This window comes from Tachypleus tridentatus, chromosome 13, assembly GCF_004210375.1.
Source record: "Tachypleus tridentatus isolate NWPU-2018 chromosome 13, ASM421037v1, whole genome shotgun sequence".
Taxonomy (NCBI): Eukaryota; Metazoa; Arthropoda; class Merostomata; order Xiphosura; family Limulidae; genus Tachypleus; species Tachypleus tridentatus.
The window spans coordinates 201,427,336-201,449,553 of NC_134837.1; the positions used below are offsets into that span (position 1 = coordinate 201,427,336).

A 22,218-nucleotide genomic window follows, 5' to 3' on the forward strand; every position below is an offset into this window, starting at 1 on the left:
ATCATGTGAAAGTTCCTAGAAGATGCAACATCAAGTTTTCCACTTCAAGTAAATTAAATAAGTTCGTATAGTATGCTGTTCCAGTTTAAGTTAGATCATGGATGAGTTAATCTACAAGTAAATTAAATATGTTGGTCGAGTATGATGTTCAGTGTGTTTATATGTATTTAGATTTGTGTTAGCAACTGAGTTAGTATGCATATGAAATACTAATTTTATCATAATACGCATGTGTGACCTACTAACTTTAAAACTTCATAAACAGAGCTGGAATATTTTATGGATTATACAGACCTATAGTAAATAGATTTGTTAGTTGCCTTTAAGTTATTTTCTTTACATTACCTGTAATTGCTGGAAGTAATGACAACCACATGAAGGTTGTTAGGATGTGATATTGTTTTCATTGTACACATTAGTTCAACACTTGAACACAGATTTGCTTTACTGATTGAGTTAGGAGTCCCATAATTTAATGTCATTTCCAAGTAAGTAGTTAAAACATATTACAAATAACTTACAACTGTTTACTCTTAGATAAAGTAATGTATGCAAGTATTTTAAAAATTTAGAGAAAATTATATCAATTCTCAATCTACTCAAAACATCTGGATCTTTGCTCTTAAGTGATAGTTGAGAGGAACCTTTGTTCCTGAGAAAATACCAAACAAGACTGATATTGTACAGAGTTAATACAACCAATAAAGAATCCTACACATACACAGATCACACTGTAAAAAGTTTGTAAATATTCTTTAGGTCATATTCTATGTCCAGAACTTTCACAGACTGACTAGAATGGCAAACTAAATTTATGATGTAAACAAAATGGAATGATAAATTAGCACAATAATATAAGTTAATATTTAATTAGTTATAAAATCTGATAATAACAAGGAGCTAGAAATGCTGGCATAATTATAAAGACAACTATAAAATCACACAGAATGATCAAATCTTTGATCTTCCACAATTTAACAATATTTATGTTCCAGTCTATGGTAAATTTAAAATTCAACATTTAAGAAGAGATCTTGTCATTTGTTACTTCAGTACTGTAGCAAGCATCCAGGAAAATCCATCCTATTTCTGACACCAACGAGCGGTCGGGTATACTTTGTGACATTCCATAAAGAGCAGCCTATAAAACAGTTTTAAAAACAAGTCATTGGATTATCTGTTAAAGAGAGAATGCTCATTGACAAACCATTTCAAATGATATTATCACTACAACAAGTTTTATAAAGTGTAAAGGTATTTGTGGCTGTTTCATCAATAACACTAAGATTAATGTCTGGGTTGTTCCACCAGGAAGTGTAAACTTCATACATCTGTTTGATTAACCTTTGTTATCCTTGAATTTCTTTAAAATCCCACAGATAGTTTTGCTAAGCTTTTATGTTTTACCTCTGAACAAAACTGTCACTGTCATCCTAAAATTGTTTTCCATTGTTGATAAATCAATCTTATAAACAGATTTTAAAACATTCTGATTTCCTACAATCTAAGTTTAGTAGCTGACATTTCATAAGAATAACTAAGATATTTATAGATTGAGAAGGTGGAAAGGAGACTAAGATACATTGACTTGTATACTCACAGTGCCAGTAGCAGCAGCCTTAGGATCCTGCATTATTACTTCTGTACACTGCCAAACATCATCAACAAATTGTTGAGCTACTCCATTCTGGGTGTGCAGCATGGTGACACAGATGTGGAAACCTTTTGGAAACTGTAGTATATTGAGATTCCACCCTTTCTTGGTCAAGGCACTGCTCAGACGATATATGTTAAACTCTTTGGAACCAATCGCCACAACACTCATTAGAGGTTTACCATAAACAAATATGCCAGGAATTTCTTGCAATCTACAATTAAAAAAAGAAGATATAAACCCTGTGGTTTGTGATGAGAAGGAAAGCAAAATTAAAGTTTCCCATTCCCTCTGCGAAGAAAGTTAAAGTTTGACCATCATTCCAAGAGATAAAGTAGGATTTCTTTTAAAATTAGATATTCTTAATACCACACTGTTTCAGAAAGTAGCATTACTCTTTGTACAAACGTTTTTCTAATTTTGAACAGAGAAGCTAAAGAGAAGACACATACTGTAAATTCAGTTACTCTTGTCTGATAGAAGAGTAGACTTTAACTATCACTCTTATAGTGCATACACATATCCAAACCCTAAGATTCCAGGTCCAGGCACCTTACCTAACTACCAAGGCCACACCTACCACAGAACAGTTATCATTTGTAGTACAATGTCTCAGAAAACTTATGTTTTAACAGTATATATAGTAATGTAAACATGTAGGTGTGTTGAGCTAAGGATTCTTCCACAGTAGATGTCTGACTTGTTAACAATAAATTCAACAATAAACAAACAGTACACACACACACCAATTCTTTTTAAAATATAATCAACATAATTCAAATATATATATATATATATATACACAAATATTCTTCACACTATGGAGATCATAGTTGTATCTTAAACATTACACAGTTCTCTTCTTTTCAAAAGTCCACTTAGACCAATTCAATTGCTTTAGAATTCAGTTGGCAGTTGCTATAGTGTCTGTGTATAGTTCACTTACACTGTTATAAAGTTACCACAGTTGTATCCTGAACTTCTAATAATTGTCTGCTTTTTCCATACTCCAAATAATAGTGTTTTTTGTTTTTTTTCAAAGTCCACTCAGGCAGGTTCAATTACTTCAGCACACCCTTTGAAGAGACAACTTATTCTTCTTATCACTTTCAAAATTGGTAATCTCACTCCGACATATCAGTTGTTAAGCCTTTAACTCCCACAGTGGTTAACTTTACCATTAACGATAGGTCTTCTCTTTCTTGTGACTTATTTTTATCTCTCTCTTCTGCTCATCTGGGTCACAGCTATTTATTGTCTATCACTTAGTCTTTCTAGGAATCTCCATAGCCTCAGCATCAATAGTTTGTAAACACAATATTTGATAGCCAACGAACCACAAACACAAAAAATATGTTATTAACACTACAATAAACAGTCTTATATCCAATACAGTGCTATCTCGACTATTTACATATACCTGTTCTTGGCCACGAACAGATTGTTTCCAGAAAATATTATGAAAAATAAGATACAAAACAATCTATCAGTTGTTAAATATTTTCGTAAGAAGTATGCACAAAACATTAAATGAACTGTAATAATTACATTAAAACTGAAATAAAAATATGCACTTCATAAAATGTTATGTGAAATTAATTTACATTTTTAATATATCTGACTGACATACTTTGAAGAGTTCACCATTTTGATTTATAAGAATTATTTTATTAAACATTTTTGCCCTGTCATAAATATTCTTTCAGATATTTCTTTCCTGTTTGTGAGGGTACACAGGGAATCTCCTTTCCATGGGGAAAACAGGTGTGAAAACCAAGGTTGGTAAGGCAAGATTTGAATTTATTTGTAACAGATTGAAAAATACAAGACTTACACCTTCTGTTGCTTCTTCCATGACTAAATGTAAAGTTTTTTTGTTGTAGATCAGTAGATATTAACATGTTAAGATAGTAGATATTTAAAATGTTTCTTCACAATCACTTCTAAACTGTTGCTAATATTTCACTTCATTAACTTTAAATCTGTTTCATTAGAAACCCTATGAACAGCTGTCCTGTAGAGATTATCACAGACTTTTACATACATAAAGTCCAGTACCCACGTTCAAAGTTAAAGGACACTAACTCGCCTGTGCAGAATTAAACTTACATATTTGTTCAACAAACATGTCTGCCACCAGAAATCTTGTGTATCACAACAAACGAGATCAAGAATAGTTGATTTACATAAACAAGTTGGATTCCAATAGCCAAAACTGTTTGTTGTTTAATATTTTTCAATTAAACAGCTTATTTCATAGAGTATTTGGAACTGAATCTAAAATGGCTAGACTTCTCCACAACTTCAAAGACCTACATAAACCTTGTTCTTGAGTTAAATATTATTTTTAAGTCATGAAACTTTTTATTAACGATAATAAACTTTCCTTGATATTATGTCTCTAAACCACAGGAATTGAAACCAAATCACATAGCATTTTAAGCTCTAAGACTTACTACTGAACCACTGGGTACATATCTAACAAATATATGAAATATTCCAAAGTAACCAAACTGAATCTTCAGTCTCTTATGCTGAGTATTTTAACAAAATAAATAGTCTATATCAATTTTAAAACAGAATACTAGCCTCTCAGTAAGGAACCTTGCTGTTGATATGATTTGTTTGGTTTTACTAGTATAGCCTTCTTTTCCAAAGAACAAGAGCGAAGCCCAACAAGCTGCAATAAGTCCACCTGCTCGACTACCTGTAAACAAATCAGAAATTTTAAACTTTAAGTCTTTTACAACACAAAGAAACAACTGTTGGAACAAATTTAACAAACAAACAATAAACAATGGGGCACTTGTTCTACAACCAATCAGTCATGTCATTCAACAACAAGCAAAATGTATCTGTTGAATAATAAATAACACCCTAAAAGGTAAGAACTTTACATACAAATATCTTATGTAAGTACATTGTGCAGTGGGTACTGAGGTAACTCAAGCTTCTTATATCTCAAAACTGACAGATGTCATACTTTCTTTGGACACAGACATTAATATTGCTTAAAGACACTTATCAGTAATACATGTCATTCAAGAGTAAAAATATCTGACAAAGGGAAACAATATATCACTTATCAACAATAAAGCTAGGGAACTTGTTGGAGATGATAGCTCAGTTCACTCAGGAGTAAGTAACAAAATATCTGACAAAGTGAAACAATATATATCACTTATCAACAATAAAGCTAGGGAACTTGTTGGAGATGATAGCTCAGTTCACTTAGGAGTAAGTAACAAAATATCTGACAAAGTGAAACAATATATCACTTATCAACAATAAAGCTAGGGAACTTGTTGGAGATGATAGCTCAGTTCACTCAGGAGTAAGTAACAAAATATCTGACAAAGTGAAACAATATATCACTTATCAACAATAAAGCTAGGGAACTTGTTGGAGATGATAGCTCAGTTCACTTAGGAGTAAGTAACAAAATATCTGACAAAGTGAAACAATATATCACTTATCAACAATAAAGCTAGGGAACTTGTTGGAGATGATAGCTCAGTTCACTTAGGGTAAGTAACAAAATATCTGACAAAGTGAAACAATATATCACTTATCAACAATAAAGCTAGGGAACTTGTTGGAGATGATAGCTCAGTTCACTCAGGAGTAAGTAACAAAATATCTGACAAAGTGAAACAATATATCACTTATCAACAATAAAGCTAGGGAACTTGTTGGAGATGATAGCTCAGTTCACTCAGGAGTAAGTAACAAAATATCTGACAAAGTGAAACAATATATCACTTATCAACAATAAAGCTAGGGAACTTGTTGGAGATGATAGCTCAGTTCACTTAGGAGTAAGTAACAAAATATCTGACAAAGTGAAACAATATATCACTTATCAACAATAAAGCTAGGGAACTTGTTGGAGATGATAGCTCAGTTCACTCAGGAGTAAGTAACAAAATATCTGACAAAGTGAAACAATATATCACTTATCAACAATAAAGCTAGGGAACTTGTTGGAGATGATAGCTCAGTTCACTTAGGAGTAAGTAACAAAATATCTGACAAAGTGAAACAATATATCACTTATCAACAATAAAGCTAGGGAACTTGTTGGAGATGATAGCTCAGTTCACTTAGGAGTAAGTAACAAAATATCTGACAAAGTGAAACAATATATCACTTATCAACAATAAAGCTAGGGAACTTGTTGGAGATGATAGCTCAGTTCACTTAGGAGTAAGTAACAAAATATCTGACAAAGTGAAACAATATATCACTTATCAACAATAAAGCTAGGGAACTTGTTGGAGATGATAGCTCAGTTCACTTAGGAGTAAGTAACAAAATATCTGACAAAGTGAAACAATATATCACTTATCAACAATAAAGCTAGGGAACTTGTTGGAGATGATAGCTCAGTTCACTCAGGAGTAAGTAACAAAATATCTGACAAAGTGAAACAATATATCACTTATCAACAATAAAGCTAGGGAACTTGTTGGAGATGATAGCTCAGTTCACTCAGGAGTAAGTAACAAAATATCTGACAAAGTGAAACAATATATCACTTATCAACAATAAAGCTAGGGAACTTGTTGGAGATGATAGCTCAGTTCACTTAGGAGTAAGTAACAAAATATCTGACAAAGTGAAACAATATATCACTTATCAACAATAAAGCTAGGGAACTTGTTGGAGATGATAGCTCAGTTCACTCAGGAGTAAGTAACAAAATATCTGACAAAGTGAAACAATATATCACTTATCAACAATAAAGCTAGGGAACTTGTTGGAGATGATAGCTCAGTTCACTTAGGAGTAAGTAACAAAATATCTGACAAAGTGAAACAATATATCACTTATCAACAATAAAGCTAGGGAACTTGTTGGAGATGATAGCTCAGTTCACTCAGGAGTAAGTAACATAATATCTGACAAAGTGAAACAATATATCACTTATCAACAATAAAGCTAGGGAACTTGTTGGAGGTGATAGCTCAGTTCACTTAGGGTAAGTAACAAAATATCTGACAAAGTGAAACAATATATCACTTATCAACAATAAAGCTAGGAACTTGTTGGAGATGATAGCTCAGTTCACTCAGGAGTAAGTAACAAAATATCTGACAAAGTGAAACAATATATCACTTATCAACAATAAAGCTAGGGAACTTGTTGGAGATGATAGCTCAGTTCACTCAGGAGTAAGTAACAAAATATCTGACAAAGTGAAACAATATATCACTTATCAACAATAAAGCTAGGGAACTTGTTGGAGATGATAGCTCAGTTCACTCAGGAGTAAGTAACAAAATATCTGACAAAGTGAAACAATATATCACTTATCAACAATAAAGCTAGGGAACTTGTTGGAGATGATAGCTCAGTTCACTTAGGAGTAAGTAACAAAATATCTGACAAAGTGAAACAATATATCACTTATCAACAATAAAGCTAGGGAACTTGTTGGAGATGATAGCTCAGTTCACTTAGGAGTAAGTAACATAATATCTGACAAAGTGAAACAATATATCACTTATCAACAATAAAGCTAGGGAACTTGTTGGAGATGATAGCTCAGTTCACTTAGGAGTAAGTAACAAAATATCTGACAAAGTGAAACAATATATCACTTATCAACAATAAAGCTAGGGAACTTGTTGGAGATGATAGCTCAGTTCACTCAGGAGTAAGTAACAAAATATCTGACAAAGTGAAACAATATATCACTTATCAACAATAAAGCTAGGGAACTTGTTGGAGATGATATCTCAGTTCACTCAGGAGTAAGTAACAAAATATCTGAAGGTGAAACAACATCATTTATCAACAATAAAGCTAAAGAACTTGGAGGTAGTAGCTCAATTCATTTGCAGCTAAGAAATGATATCTTGCCAGTTGAGTGGCAGAAGCTAAGTGTTGTGCTTCTCATAATTGTCCTTCAGTGGATGTGAATTGTATCCACCCCTGGATAGAAAGGTTGTGTGAAGCAAAGGAACATTTTTCCCAAATATCTGTCTTGTATTTAAAAACTGAAATGTTCTTAGATCCCACCCATTTCATAATAATACACACTTTACTATCTACCTTAACAGACTTGTGTATAATAACAGCTTAATGAAAAAACTAACCTCCAAGATTTGGTGATGCATAGATGCCCCCAGGCCAATCAGTTTGGACAGAAAACTGGTAATGAAGGTAGCGCTTGTGGCAGTACATGACCAACGAGGATCCTTTTGGTGCATATCCATACTGTTATATAAATAATAGTTAATTCTACAGCCTAACAATGAAAGTAAGGAAGAATGTGTGACGATAAGTCATACTATATCTGCCATATCCTGAAACCTTTCAACTAATAAAAGTGCTCATCAAGCCACCTGGAATACAACAGAAAGATGTGGCCTAGGCCAGTGGTTCCCAACTGCAATTTAAAGACCAATAAAACAATAACGTTTAAGTATGAGCAGATGTATACTGTTATCAGTTTAACGATATTTAGAATAAAATTAATTTTCATGTTACAATTTAAACTCAATATACAATGAAAAATAATGTTAATTTAGACTTCAACTTGTTTTGGTTACAAGGTCAGTCAAACTGACCAACCTCATATAGAATTAGGGTAAAATAATAAAATTATTAAAGCATAGTTTTACTGAAAAAGTTTGAAATTTAGTTAGGAAGTTTTTGAGGTTAACCTTTTCACATCAAGAAAAGTATATTTAATACAAATATGAAAGTAATTTTGCATTTTTTGAAGTCAACATTTGAAAATACTTCATTAAAAATTGTGATTTTCTCTCTACAAACGACTCTTAATACTTACTAGAAGCTAGTAAAAGTTTATGAAGAAATACACAAGAATTTTTAGCATAAAAATTAAAAGGTCCATTTGATCCAATAACAAATATGAATCAACCATGCCATAATAAGAGAGTTAAGTAATTATTATTCATCCTAATTAAGCAATTTAAATAAAATCAGATTTGTGGTAAGAACTAAACGCAATATTATATATCTTCAACACTATTTATTATTAGTATTACATGCACTAACTAGCAAGTTATGAATATTAAAATCTAGTCATCTGATTTCTGTAATAGGTCCAGCAGCCACAGAGTGTACACAAGAAAATTACATAAGTAATTCTATGGACTTATGAAAGACAAAAATGTGTGATATGTCACACACACACACTATAAATGTGAGAAAGTGATATGGAATTCTACATTACTGAGGTATATGTATAAATCTTGAATGTTAGGCTAATATATAATGATTTTTTTTTTAAATCATCCTTTAATTCTTTACCATGCAATAATTTGTTTTTCCTTGAAGTTTCAAGAGTTAAGAAAGTTAACAGCAATATTCTCTCATTAGACATTTGAGTTTTATAGCAGACTTAACCCCATCATAAGTTTAGAGATCATCTGGGGTATGTAGGGGTGTTTTAATAACAACTTTAAATATAAGAACAACAGTAATGTTTACTATTACATAGTTATATCAGTTTAACTTATAATGTTCACAAGATGAAACCCACACTGTAGAAGTAATGTTGAGTGTAATTTTCAATTTTATAAACTATCTTCATGTAATGTGACAAGTTTATAGTCAAGAGTGCAAGTCTGTTGTAGACAAAAAAAAATCAGATGTGTTAGTGAAGATATTTCTATAAACTGACATCACTGGTTTCACTCAGACAAGCTGGAATGGAATGTGAACAAAACAAGTCTTGTCCATCATACAATTTGTTAATCACATAATCTCTACAACCTCCTGCATGCTTGTTTTTTTAATAGTCTTTCCAGCATCTGTCTGTATAGTATTATTTTCTCTACCTTAACATGAAACTGCTGTAAAATCACCAATATAAGGAAGAAAGGAATATTGAAAACTCTGAAACAAGTGGATAACAGTGTGCTTAATGTTGGGCCTCACACACTGTGATCCTTCACACTGCACAAGAGGGTTAAAGAACATCCAAGATGTACTGTAAAATGCCTTTTAACAAAATTAACATAGTCAATGATACTGACAGACCAAACTGTGTGGTTCTCTGCCTTCAGATAAACTGTTTTCAAAATGTTGTAATGGTGAATTATACATTTATGTCACAGTGTTTTATGTATAATTATAGTTGTAAATATTCTGACAGCAACAAATTTATATTTAAAAACCTTCAGCTGTTATCCAGCAGTGTATCTAAAATGTCAGTGTCTCAGATATCACACACATACCACAAAATGGAGTAGTTACCTTGTGAGTATCTGCAGATATGCTGGTAACACCAGGAACACGAAAATCACAAAGAGGAATTTGATATCCAGCCCTTTCCATGAATGGTAGAAGAAACCCACCTAGACAAGCATCCACATGTACCGGTATGTTGTACTTTGTTCCAAGCTATGTATAAAAATAGAAAACACTAACAACAAAAGCAATAAACTTTCTATGAGACGACTTCCACCTTCTTATCCACTTCAAGTTAAAAACATCATTATTGAATATCAATAGCTTAGACATTGTGATATGTAAAAAATAAAATAAACACATCAGCTGCAACAATTCAATGTGTACCAGTATGTAAAATAAAATAAATACAGCAGCTCTAACAGTTTAATGCATAGCAGTATGTAAAATAAAATAAATACAGCAGCTCTAACAGTTTAATTGTAGTTTCATGTTTTTCTACAAACCATACTGAACCATAATATAGAGTATTTTGAACTTTAATGAAACTTATAATTATAACTGTAAGAAGACTGAGCCAAATGTATATTCTACATTTTCTTACACACCCTGAAATTTTACCTACCTTCCCTATATCTTCAATAGGATCCAACACTCCATGTGGAAACTGTGGAGCTGAGCCCACTAGCTAAAGAAAGATGAATAGAATGTATATTTACCTGTTTTAAAATTATTTTATAAAAATACTTACATTTAAAGTGAAATATGTTCTTGTTTCTAAGTGTTGTGCATAAATTATTAAAAATAATTTTCACAGTTAATAAAGATGCTCATTAATATTGTAGTAGTACATGTCCAATCATTAGAGGTGGGTGACAAGTGTCTGTTACAGGTGTCACATTAAATTGTTTAATATCACAAAAAATAACCAAATAACTAAAGGTAACATTTCCAATGATTACTTATTTTAATTATACCAAATATTGTCATTAGAGTTCATCATTACTTTGATTAATTGAACATTGTATAGGCTAATCTATTTGTCATAACTCACAAAATTAATCAACAGAAGTTAATGTTTTAAATCATTATTGTTGATTACTCTAAGTATCATGTAACAATAACTGATTAATGTCTCACAATAAAACTCCACTGGTCAACCAGTTCTATCATGTATCAGACTTCACAATATAAGCCTCTACAAGGCTTTAGTATTTAACAAAGTTTTCTAACTAATTCACTACAAATTAAGTAATCTTCAAAGACATAGTAAATAAAACAAAGAAAATTGAACCTGCTGTTTGAAGACATCACGCGTGCACATAACAACAAAAAGTACTTTCCGAAAGTCACAAGTCAGTATATTTTAATGACACACATATAGACATTGTCCATCATATACCTACTGAAGCATGTGTTGTTAACAATATTATTCACTAACATTTAATTCAAGATTGGTTTGCTTGTAGATATTACAGATGACTGCACTGTAGAAGACACTATTACATAAGGAATAAGAAACTTATCTACTTTTTACATATATCTTGCTAGCTATAACCAGCAATTCCATTACAAAGATATTTTTTACAGCTATATTAATATAAATTGAAAACAGATTATTTTACCCCAAGTACTTTCTCTCTTATTAACACAATTCTGGTGTGCATATTACTTTCTACCCTATTTCTCAGAGATAATATTTGATGTTTTAATCACCTATTGTATTATATTTAGTAGATTTAGGTTGTTTTTTTTATTACAACACTCAACTCAGTCTCAATAATTTTTTGAAAGTTACATGAAATCACTCACTCACTTAGTAAAATACACAAGGGACTCCCATACCCCTGTGACAATTATACATTATATCTTAAAGACCCAGTAAACAACACTGTAGTGGACTTATGATCAATTTGATGCTTAAATAGTTTAGACAACATTGGATCAATTGGTGTTAAAAAAAAAAAAAAAAGCATACACCTTAAGTAGAAGGATTTCATTTTATGTACATCAAAATAATATTTGTGTTCAGATTTCTAACAAGACTTATTAAACATCACTCCTGTAGTGTCGCAGAGTATATGTGGTTTCACACCTTGGAAAAAATTATAATTAAACCTGTGGTAATAAGCTGTGTGTAGCTGATTGATAACAAACTTACTATGCAGGTGTTTAGTGATCAATAACAAACTTACTATGCAGGTGTTTAGTGATCAATAACAAAACTTACCATACAGGTGTTTTTATTGATCAACTTCCTCATGGCTTTGATATTAACTTGCATTGTTGTAGGATCAACAGGTGCAAAGTGGATTTTTATCCTCATGATATGGGATGCCTACAATGTGATTAAAACAAAATGTCTGACAAACCAACAGCAAACTAAAACCCATTATAGTACTATCTGGAAAAGTATAATTATCGAGACAAATTGTCATTGAATTTGACATATTAGATACTTAAAAAAAATTCTTCCATTTGAAGACTTAAGTTTATTACAATGTTTGTGCTTAGAATGTTAACTCATTTTGCAATGGGCTAGGTATAGAATATCAAGTCCACATACTAATCTGCACTTAAGTATAACTTTTAATACATTATGTTTACCTTCATAAAATATGGTAGACGTTTATGAAACATTATAAGTACTTTGGGCACAAAAAAAATCAGATGTCTTAAAGCATTTTTATTAAAGATTTATTTGTGAATATATCGAGCCTGGTTCCTTACTAGTCCATGTACAAAGTGATTTTCATGTAATGATTAAAAATACTTTTCTACCAAATATCTCAAATTTTATTTGCACAATCTCTAGAACTCCCTACACACATTTCATCCATTTGTTTTCTATAAATTTTATATCTTTTACTTTAATTCTATATTAGGTTGGTTAATTTGACCAACTTCGTAACCATAAAAAATGAAATAAATCTAAATTACTCATTTTTTTTCTTCCTAGAATGACTTCAAATTGTAACATGAAACTACATTTGTTTAGCCTAAGTACCTTTAAACTCGTACATCTATTTATAATTAAATGTCACTATTCTATTGCCCTTTGAATCATGTTTAACTACTATTTGTATCATAAGTTGCAAAGTAAATGGAATACATGGAATTTACATTATGCTGATGAATTACATTACTTACAAACTACTCCAAACTATTTGCATGTGTTTCATGAAAATTTTATTATTATTTATCTTTCCTTAACGAACCTAAAAATATTTCCTAAGTTTAGTTCCTTTTGTAAAAATAAATAAAATGGCACATGAAAAGTAAAGAACAAAGTACTTACCGTATTTACCTGGATTATTTTTTTTTTTGGTATTGACTTTCAATGACATTTAACCCTACCTTTTTTGTAATAATGATAGTAGTGCTATAAGTAATTTTAAATAATGTACCATAGAACATGGAATAACAACATGCTAAAAGCAGACGATATCCCACAAATAATATTTATGGCTGTAAGGGCTCGTGTTACATAGAAAAATTCAAAGCTAATTGATATCTTTCCTGTGAGAACAAAGTTTGTACTAAAAAGGAAATTGACAATTCTCTGTTCAGAAAATAATCTAATACATAATGTCAAATTAAAACTCTGAATTTTTATTGGTAATAAACAATATGATATTAAATGTAAGAGAGAACTATCAAATCTTGAAATAGAGGATGTAACATGGATATGGTAAGAGAGGTTTAATTGTTTATTTTATATCTCTGTAACCAACCAATATTGGAGGCTATAAAATTATGGTTTTTCTGAGCAATGAACATTTTATAGTGAGTAATTTAAATTATCTTTCATACTTATCGGAGAGATGGTGAATAAAATAGAAAAGAGGGGATGAATAAAAACGTTATTTCTCACTAGAGGAAATCTAGGATATTTTCTTAATAATGCTTTATATATAAAAAAATCAAGAAGGTACATAGTATTAAAATATGGATTACTAGTTATGATTTTATGTTATACTAATTGATATAACAAACAATAAATAGTTGAATAAAATGTTTAATGTAAGTCACTAAAAATCTTATAGCCTATGAAGTAAAGAGCACTTACTGTAAAAAAGATGTCAATCTAACTGAAATAATGCTAAATGTTAAAACTCTTCTTATAACAGTTATGTAGTTAGAAGACACTGCCTGTTATACAGTTCCTTGTTAAACAATGGTCACTTATGAGTTGCTCAGGTCATTATTTCATGGAATATTCTGCATTATAGGATAAACATTCAAGTCTTTATTATCTAGAAGGGTAAGTTTCTAATAAAACTACAATGAAAATTTAAACAAACCTTTTCAAATGCTGCATGTGCTGTTAATGGCACAACCCTAAATTGTATGATAAAAATAAAGTGATCATTCCAAAACGTTCACTAGACACATGTTTAACGTACATAGATTTAAATAAAACACATTTCACTATGATTTTAAAATAATAATTCCTATTCCAAGTTAAGTTCAAAAGAAATGCATCAACCTTTCACACTCCATCAGTAATACAACCTGTAGTTAACACACTGCATGACCTTCAGTGAAAACTACTGCACACAATGTGAACAGTTATTTTATTTAGTAATAAACCTTTACATTATTACCTCTGCCACTGAAGATGGATGAAGAGAGATTATATTTTCACCTGTGTGTGTGTGTGTGTGTCAACACAATTTCTCGAAAACGGCTTATTTAATGAATTTGGGCAAAAGATGGTATGCACTTGGACTATAACCTAACTTAGAAATTAGTTTTTGGAAAGTTAAGGTCAATGGACAAGGCCATAAAAACATAAAAAGATCTGTATTTATTAACAAGGGGACCAATTTTTTCACATTTTTTGTAACTCAGTCAGAATTATCAGATTTTGATGAAACTTCGTGGACATATGCAGAAATTTTATTTTTCAACCAGCTGCCAAAAATGGGTCATGCCTGCTGATAACGACAAATATACAGACACATTTTCCTACTGTCTGACAGCTGACTATGATCACCTGTGTATGGATAAGGTACGTGCTATACCAAGTGGTTGTCCCTTTAGTCACAAATGAATTATTAGTTATTGTATAAATTCATTAACAGTATGGTATATTCAGGTCACATTGATGTTCCTTATAATGATAGAATAAGTAATGAATAACAAGAGACTTGAAAATATGTCTATTACAGAGTAGTTCTGAATTCATGTGATTAACTGTGGTTGTGAGAATGAAAAAACTAGATGTAATGTAATAATCTTTATTATTCACATTAACAACTATTGTTGCATGTTGAATGAATGTAATTTCTTTTAATGGATAATACATAATCTGACTTTGCTAAGATCTATCAGATTGATTAAACTTGTCATAACCTAATTCAAAAGTAACAGAAGTATCCAGATAGACTGCTGCTATCCACAACTGGTCATTCTCATTTAAACTTAAGGAAGTACGTAACTCCAGGCATCACCTGGCCTACCAGTGGAATATCTTATTGCAAGGATATTGAATATCCTTGCACAACTTGCAAAATTACAGGCATACCCTCCATGAGAAGATCAGTTGTTACCTCAAGAGTCTAACAAAGGCAGCTAGAATCAAAGTTAATGACCTTCTTGAACTGGTGTTTTGTGAAAACTGAAAATAAACAGAATAACTGAACAATGAGTTTAATCTTATTATTTAAAAAAAATTGTGATGGTATTAACAATGTACACAATTTTGTTGTGTCATAGTTGTCCAATTCACCACACACTGAAAAGTAACCATTCAGAAAATGTTATTTTTATATATATGTTCTGTCAAAGTTTTAAAGTTGTTTTCCAGGGTACACAAGTTCAATGACAGATCAACATAAATTCCACAGTTACAAATATTATTAGCAATCAGCTATTTAATGTTCACTGTTTGATGATGAGTCAAATGTTTTATTTTTTAATCTAACAATAAAATATAACTGTATATTTTCATGCCTTGTGAAGTCATATTAATGTAACTGTGCTAATAGTGATACAATAAATGATGTGTGTGGTTTCACACTTTAATTCTTTTCCAGAGTTATGTGCATACAGCATGTCTGTTTGTAGATCTACAATATACAGTATGTACTAACTTTATACACACAAAAGTATTTTCCTTGAACATGCATATAATACTTCTGTAAGAAACCCCTAGTTTTCACTGGTTGTTGCTGTGACAAAAACTATATAACTACCACTTATCTTACTTTCACAGTTTTAAATAATTCATGGGAATTCTTTAACATTCTATACTTTACTTCTCTACTTCATTAGCCATGGTAAATTTGAGAAAGAAAACAATTATGCTTCCATTTATATAACAGTTTTCCTTCCATTCATCTCACAAAAAATTAAAGTTGTGGATTTTAGAGAAACTTCTAGATTTATTCCAAACAACTTTTGAATATTGAACATCTGTAAGCTGTGCTCTGTACAAGTAAGGTGCACATCTTATGTCACTCAAAATGGTAGACCTACAAAAAATATTTAAAAAAATATTTGAATGATACTAAAAGATAAGACATCCCAAAACACAGGATTCTATCTAGGAAATCAAATAACCTGTTTTAATAGCTCTGAAACTATATAAAAAAACTGCATTTTAACAAAATTACTAAAAAATATATAAACATTCCATGGAAGTAACTACTATTTCCACAATAAAAGGTTTAACATTTTATAGGAAAGCAAGAGAAAAAAACAAACAAAAACTATCATATTCACCTCCTATAGTTTAAAGATAAAGTTTTTGAAACAATTGTTTTAACCCCACATGGATGGGGAATTCATACCTTTGAAAGTGCGAGTTTTTTTGTTTTTCTCATTATTTTAACTCTCTATCTCTCTAAAGGATCGGTTGAAATGACAGTTCGCAAGTCCAAAATGGCTTTCATAGTTTCTACATAGTAGCGATACACATACATTTTGTGTATCTTCACAACATCAGAATTTTTATTGAAGTAAATCACTGATAATTTCTTCCTGAATACATGGATTCAAAGTGTTGACTACTCCCTCCCTTTTTTTCCTTTCTAGAATGACTTCAGATCGTAACATGAAACTACATTTGTTAAACTCCTGACAGTATGTACCTGTTTACACTTAACTTTTATTGTCGTATTGTCCTTTGAACCATGAATATCTGATATCACCACCCTAAAAAAATTTATAAATCACTTGGCAAACATGCTGCTCTTATTATCCTATTGAGTTACATAACACACAACTTGCTTACAACCATACCACATGAACATTTTTATTCTTGCTAATATTGTTCTTTATTTTACCTAATCTTATATAACCTAAAAATGTTTCCACTTTTTAAATGTTAATGACTTACAATAATAAGTAAACAACAAATAAAGTACTTACATGGGTCTTCATTTTGCTGCCAACTTTCAATGAAAAAGCCCTAATATTTTTTATACTAAATGATATTACTGCACTAAATATTTTATTTAGTTAAACAATGCACTAAAGAACACAGAATAATCACATGAGAAAAGTAGACAATGTTCAATAACAATTTTTCTGGTAAACTATAAAACAAAAGCAGTAAAAAACTAAGCTAAACTCTTTAAAGTATTTCCTATGGGAATAAAGTTTGAACTGAAAGCAAAATAGACACTTTTCTGTTAAAACAAGGTATTACAAAACAACATTTGATAGATTATAACCTTGTTTTTCTATATGTTATAAATAAATGATATTAAACATTGGACAACTATAGGGAATTATGAAGAAATGAGACAGGTGAGCATCGCAAAAGAGGTCCGATTTTCTATTTTATGGCCCTAACTAAATAAAATTCAAGGCTATTACAATTATGCTTTGCATGAACAATGACAACATTATAACTAGTACTTTGTTTAGTTTTGTATTTCTAGGAGGGTTGGAAAATAAATTAAAGAGAGGATGCCTAGAGAGGAAAATCTCAATTCTCATACTAGAAAAAAATATTAGGGCTTTAATATTCAAGATAAACTTACAAACATAAAGCTTATATACCAATAAAAAACTTACATTACCAGCTACACTTTGTGCCAAATTTACGTTTAATTACATTTTGAATGCAACTTATTAAAACCTAATGCTAAACACAGAAAAAGATGCCCACAACGGAAAAGTTAAAATAAAACTGATTCACCATACATAAATTTGAGAATCATAATATATGTGTATATTAACACAAACAGTTATTCAGTGTATATAGTTGTATACATAAACACACAAAACTTCATATTCCAGTGGAAAACAATTACTCAAAAAGTTTCAGTAACAGCATATTTCAAACAGCTTGTAAATCAACATAGCTTGTCTATTGTAACAGCTGTTTCAACATGATAAAAACATACTCACATCTCTGGGCTGACAATACCTCGTACCTCAACTGCATAATCCCTGTATGCCTTACAAGCAAGAAGAATACTCTCCGTACCTCCAGAGGTAACCTGACGATAAATGTAGGGTGTAAAACTTGGAAAGTTGCAAGTTGTTAATGTACCACTTTGGAGAAAACAATGAAACATGAGTAGAAGTGAATATTATTTCATACAGCACATTTAGTGTGTAACACTAAACACTATAGGATTGAAAAAATATTAAAACATGCATGTCTTAAAAAAAGAAAAACACTGAAAGAATTTAAATGAAGAATAAATACACCTCTACCGATACATTAAAATATTTCCACTGGTTATTTACACTAAGTCACTGATTAAATATAATGCAGCATCAGATGGGATAGAAATTTAAAGATAAAATTATACTACTAACCAAGGACAAAAAGAAAAAGAAAAAAGGAGAAATGGAGGATTATGTAGCAATGGTTGTGTTCTAATGTATCACTAGTGCAAGTTCACAAGAGATTGCTCTACATATAGACCTATTTAATTGTTTATTATAATTATATGGCTTCTAAACAATTACAGTGCTACAATTCATGATACAAGAAGTATGCGACACTTTCAGGGAAGGAAGACAAGCATCTGATGTAATAAACATCACAAAGAAATATATAATTCATCAGTACCATTGAAATATCTTGACGTGTTCATTAAAACAAAACCTTACTGTTCCACATGCGTCAGGACCTCCATTGAACAAATTACACGACATTCGAACAACCTCGGCTTCCATTTTTCGAATACCGGGAAAGATGTCTGGATGAAGGGGATTGCTCCATGTTGTCATTCCATACACTTTTGTTACAAGAGATGTCAATTGTTCATCTCCATAATACACTGCTCCTGAAACTTTCCCATTCTTCCATGAAACATTGCCAAGTTCTGTGTATTTCTTTGTCAGTTCTATTATTTTGTCCTAAGGCAGAGGTAATGTAACATGAAATGAATGTCCAAATAAACTTGTTTTCATAGAAACCAAAATAAAGAGGTTATAGTGTGATAACAACAGGGTAAATCAAGCCAAATTGGCAACAATAAAAATTGTCATGAAATATTACTTTACCTCCAACCCCACTCACCATTAAATGTGAATAACATGTAGCAACCAACATCAAAGTGACAGTAACGTGTGTTTACTTAACCTAAGAACATAGTCTAGTAGTACAATCAAACTTATTTTGTGTACAGTAATAATTTGTTTTACATACAAGACATAGCCAGGAGGGAGGTTCCAGTGGTAATAATAATAATAACACACAACATGGAGAAATAGTATACAAGATCTATTATTTTTCTCTGGTACCAGTCTAATCTCATTACAGAATCGGTATAGCTCAAAATACATAAAATTAAACAACTTGATTATACTTATCTTATCTTTAAATTGATGCTTAGAAAATACTTAAATGAAGTGAAATTGTTACTATTATGAACAATGTATTCTTCCAATACAAGATTATTGTAAAGTATCTTACATGTCAACAATTTAAAGTTACTTGAAGCCTTTCACTACACTTTAATACTGTGACAATTGACTGAAACAGAGAAAACAGACAGACAATGTAAGCTATCTTCAATCATCTCATGCACACATTAATTCTAAAGATAATTCAGATATTAGCACTCAAAGACTAAACATTTTATAACAAACCATTACTAAATTTCTTTTTAAAGTTGGAAACATATGCACACTTAAACAACACACTGTCGGCACTGTATGCACACTTGAACAATATTATGTCAATGTTTTCCAAATGATGTTTCTTTTCAACATCAAAATAAAGGTTAACCTATAATATTATCACTTCAGTTTAAAGATGTAAAACCAGACCAATGTCTTTACCTGATATGTAGTGGAGAGAATTCAACCACATACAGCAAATTAGAGTTTAATTTTAATGAAAACAATTGTCTCCAGATTAAAGACTATTACATAGTGTGGGATATTGGAAAGAAGGTATAATTACTGTTTTGGCTAATTTAATCACAAGATACATTAACCAATTAATAAATACTCTGCTAAATTCTATGAAACAGCACAGTTTGCTGAAGAAAACCAGTGTACTTGTATTCTTCGGGTGTTCATACTTTGTAATAATTGATGGGTTGAAAGGTCATTGCAGGTCAAAAACAACACCATTCTGGATCTGTTGCAAATCAATCATTGTAATTTTAATTGAAAATTCACTTCATATGAAAACAAATATCAGACAGTAATGGACTAACTATCTCCTAACAGCTATAACATACGAATAGTTACTTACAACTGACCAACTTTTCTCTGTGAGGTCCAGTAAAAAGTCTGCATTTTCATATACCAGTTTCAGTTCCTCAGAAACTTCTTGTTCAATTTTGCATAATTCAGTAGCAATCCTCTTCTTCACAGAGGGTATGCATCGAACAAACTTAAACAGCTTCATTTTTAAATGCCTAAGAAGCCCTTCACAAAAGAAGGGTCAAGTAACAAACAATTAAAACAAATTACCATAATAAAAAAATATTTGTAAAACATCCACTAACTACACATACTGTATTATGGTTTCAGCAATGAGCTTACATTTATTAACTTTCTCTTTACTGTCTTGTTATTTACCAGTCAGGATCACATACTGAGTAACATTGTTCTCAGCCACAACACTGTGTATACCATAAAACTGGGTGAAATCACTCAGTTTCTAAGTAAATATACAACAGATCTCAGGACTACTTTTTGGGGTACATAGTTACAGTTTATTGTATCTTTGTTTCGAAGACAACTATATTATTTCATTTACAATTTTTTCTGTCACTTGGACTCAAGAACAAACACATTATCCCACTTAGAAATAGATTCTCATGTTTCTTTGACTCAGAAGAACCATACTGTCCCAGTTACGTACAGAGTTTATGTCTCTTCGGCTAACAGTATGTTCCTTAAAAAATGCATCAGTACTAGTTTATAATCCATATAGTTGAGCGAGTGTGTGTGTGCCAGTTTTCAATTCACAAAATATTATGTTGTATATTTACCAAACACAAAGTGAAACACTATTTAAGTTACCTTAGTTCTATTTTCTAACAACTGGTGAAGTAGACATTAGCTTTCTGAAAGCATTTTCTATTTCTGTATATTAAAGTCATATTATTTTAGTAATTCCTTACTAACATTTATGTGTAGAGATTTACATAGAACACAAGAAAAATACACAGATGTGCATTATTCTGCAAAAAGGCTAAAATGACACGTCTAAATGAGAAGTTTTTCAGTTTATTTTGTGTGATGTATCAAGTAAATATCCAAACACTAATTCCACTGCAACATTGACTTTATTGCCTGAAAGAGGACATCTTCCCAAAACATCACACAAAATAAACTGAAAAAAGTTCTCGTTTTGGCATGTCACTTTCTTATTTATCCAAATCAGATATACATACTTAATATACACTGTATATGTAAAAACGGCTGGTTTGGGTTGAGAAAATTTTTATGTAGGGGAGCGAACAATGTTTTGTCCTTCTTCAGTCATCATCAGGTTCACAAAGAAAGAAAGAAGTAACTGACCGATAGCTGACCACATGTTTGAAGTGGGTTGTGTAACTGAGTGTAGGAATGTAGAGGGGATGCTTAGATGTTGGATTATTTTTATTAATATAGGTATAAAGGTGGTCCCTTGTATTGATTTATTTTGAGCATGAGTTGTATAAGTAAGGCTTCTTTAATTTTGTGTTTGTTTATGTTTGTTTCTTTATTTAGTATTTGGGTGTTTTCTATGGTTATGTTGTGTTTATTTGATTTGTAATGTTTGAAAACGTGTGAAGGTGACTTTTTCTGTTCTTTGAATCTGGTTTCCATTTTTCTACTTGTTTCTCCAATATAGAAGTCGTGGCAGTTATCACATTGTATTTTATAAATAATGTTGGTTTGGTGTTTGTCAGTGTAGTTTTTACATAGTATAGACCTCAGTTTTGTGCCTGGTTTTTGAATAAATTTGGTATTAACTGGGATGT

General features: G+C 31.0%; 1 protein-coding gene across 5 annotated transcripts in view; it reads right to left on the reverse strand.

Moving 5' to 3' along the window:
• Nucleotides 1-438: 438 nt before the first annotated feature.
• Nucleotides 439-22,218, reverse strand: part of Sply (Sphingosine-1-phosphate lyase) — a 52,688-nt gene continuing 30,908 nt past the window's right edge. For all 5 annotated transcript variants that reach the window (XM_076475900.1, XM_076475898.1, XM_076475902.1 and 2 more), the window contains exons 4-14: nucleotides 20,496-20,671; nucleotides 18,899-19,147; nucleotides 18,185-18,276; nucleotides 14,125-14,161; nucleotides 12,051-12,158; nucleotides 10,446-10,508; nucleotides 9,887-10,033; nucleotides 7,756-7,876; nucleotides 4,244-4,361; nucleotides 1,601-1,868; nucleotides 439-1,141 (exon numbers count right to left, since the gene is read on the reverse strand). In XM_076475900.1, coding sequence (XP_076332015.1) covers nucleotides 1,022-1,141; nucleotides 1,601-1,868; nucleotides 4,244-4,361; nucleotides 7,756-7,876; nucleotides 9,887-10,033; nucleotides 10,446-10,508; nucleotides 12,051-12,158; nucleotides 14,125-14,161; nucleotides 18,185-18,276; nucleotides 18,899-19,147; nucleotides 20,496-20,671 — 1,499 coding nt within the window. In that variant the 3' untranslated portion in view covers nucleotides 439-1,021. The remainder of the gene's footprint in view (nucleotides 1,142-1,600; nucleotides 1,869-4,243; nucleotides 4,362-7,755; nucleotides 7,877-9,886; nucleotides 10,034-10,445; nucleotides 10,509-12,050; nucleotides 12,159-14,124; nucleotides 14,162-18,184; nucleotides 18,277-18,898; nucleotides 19,148-20,495; nucleotides 20,672-22,218) is intronic.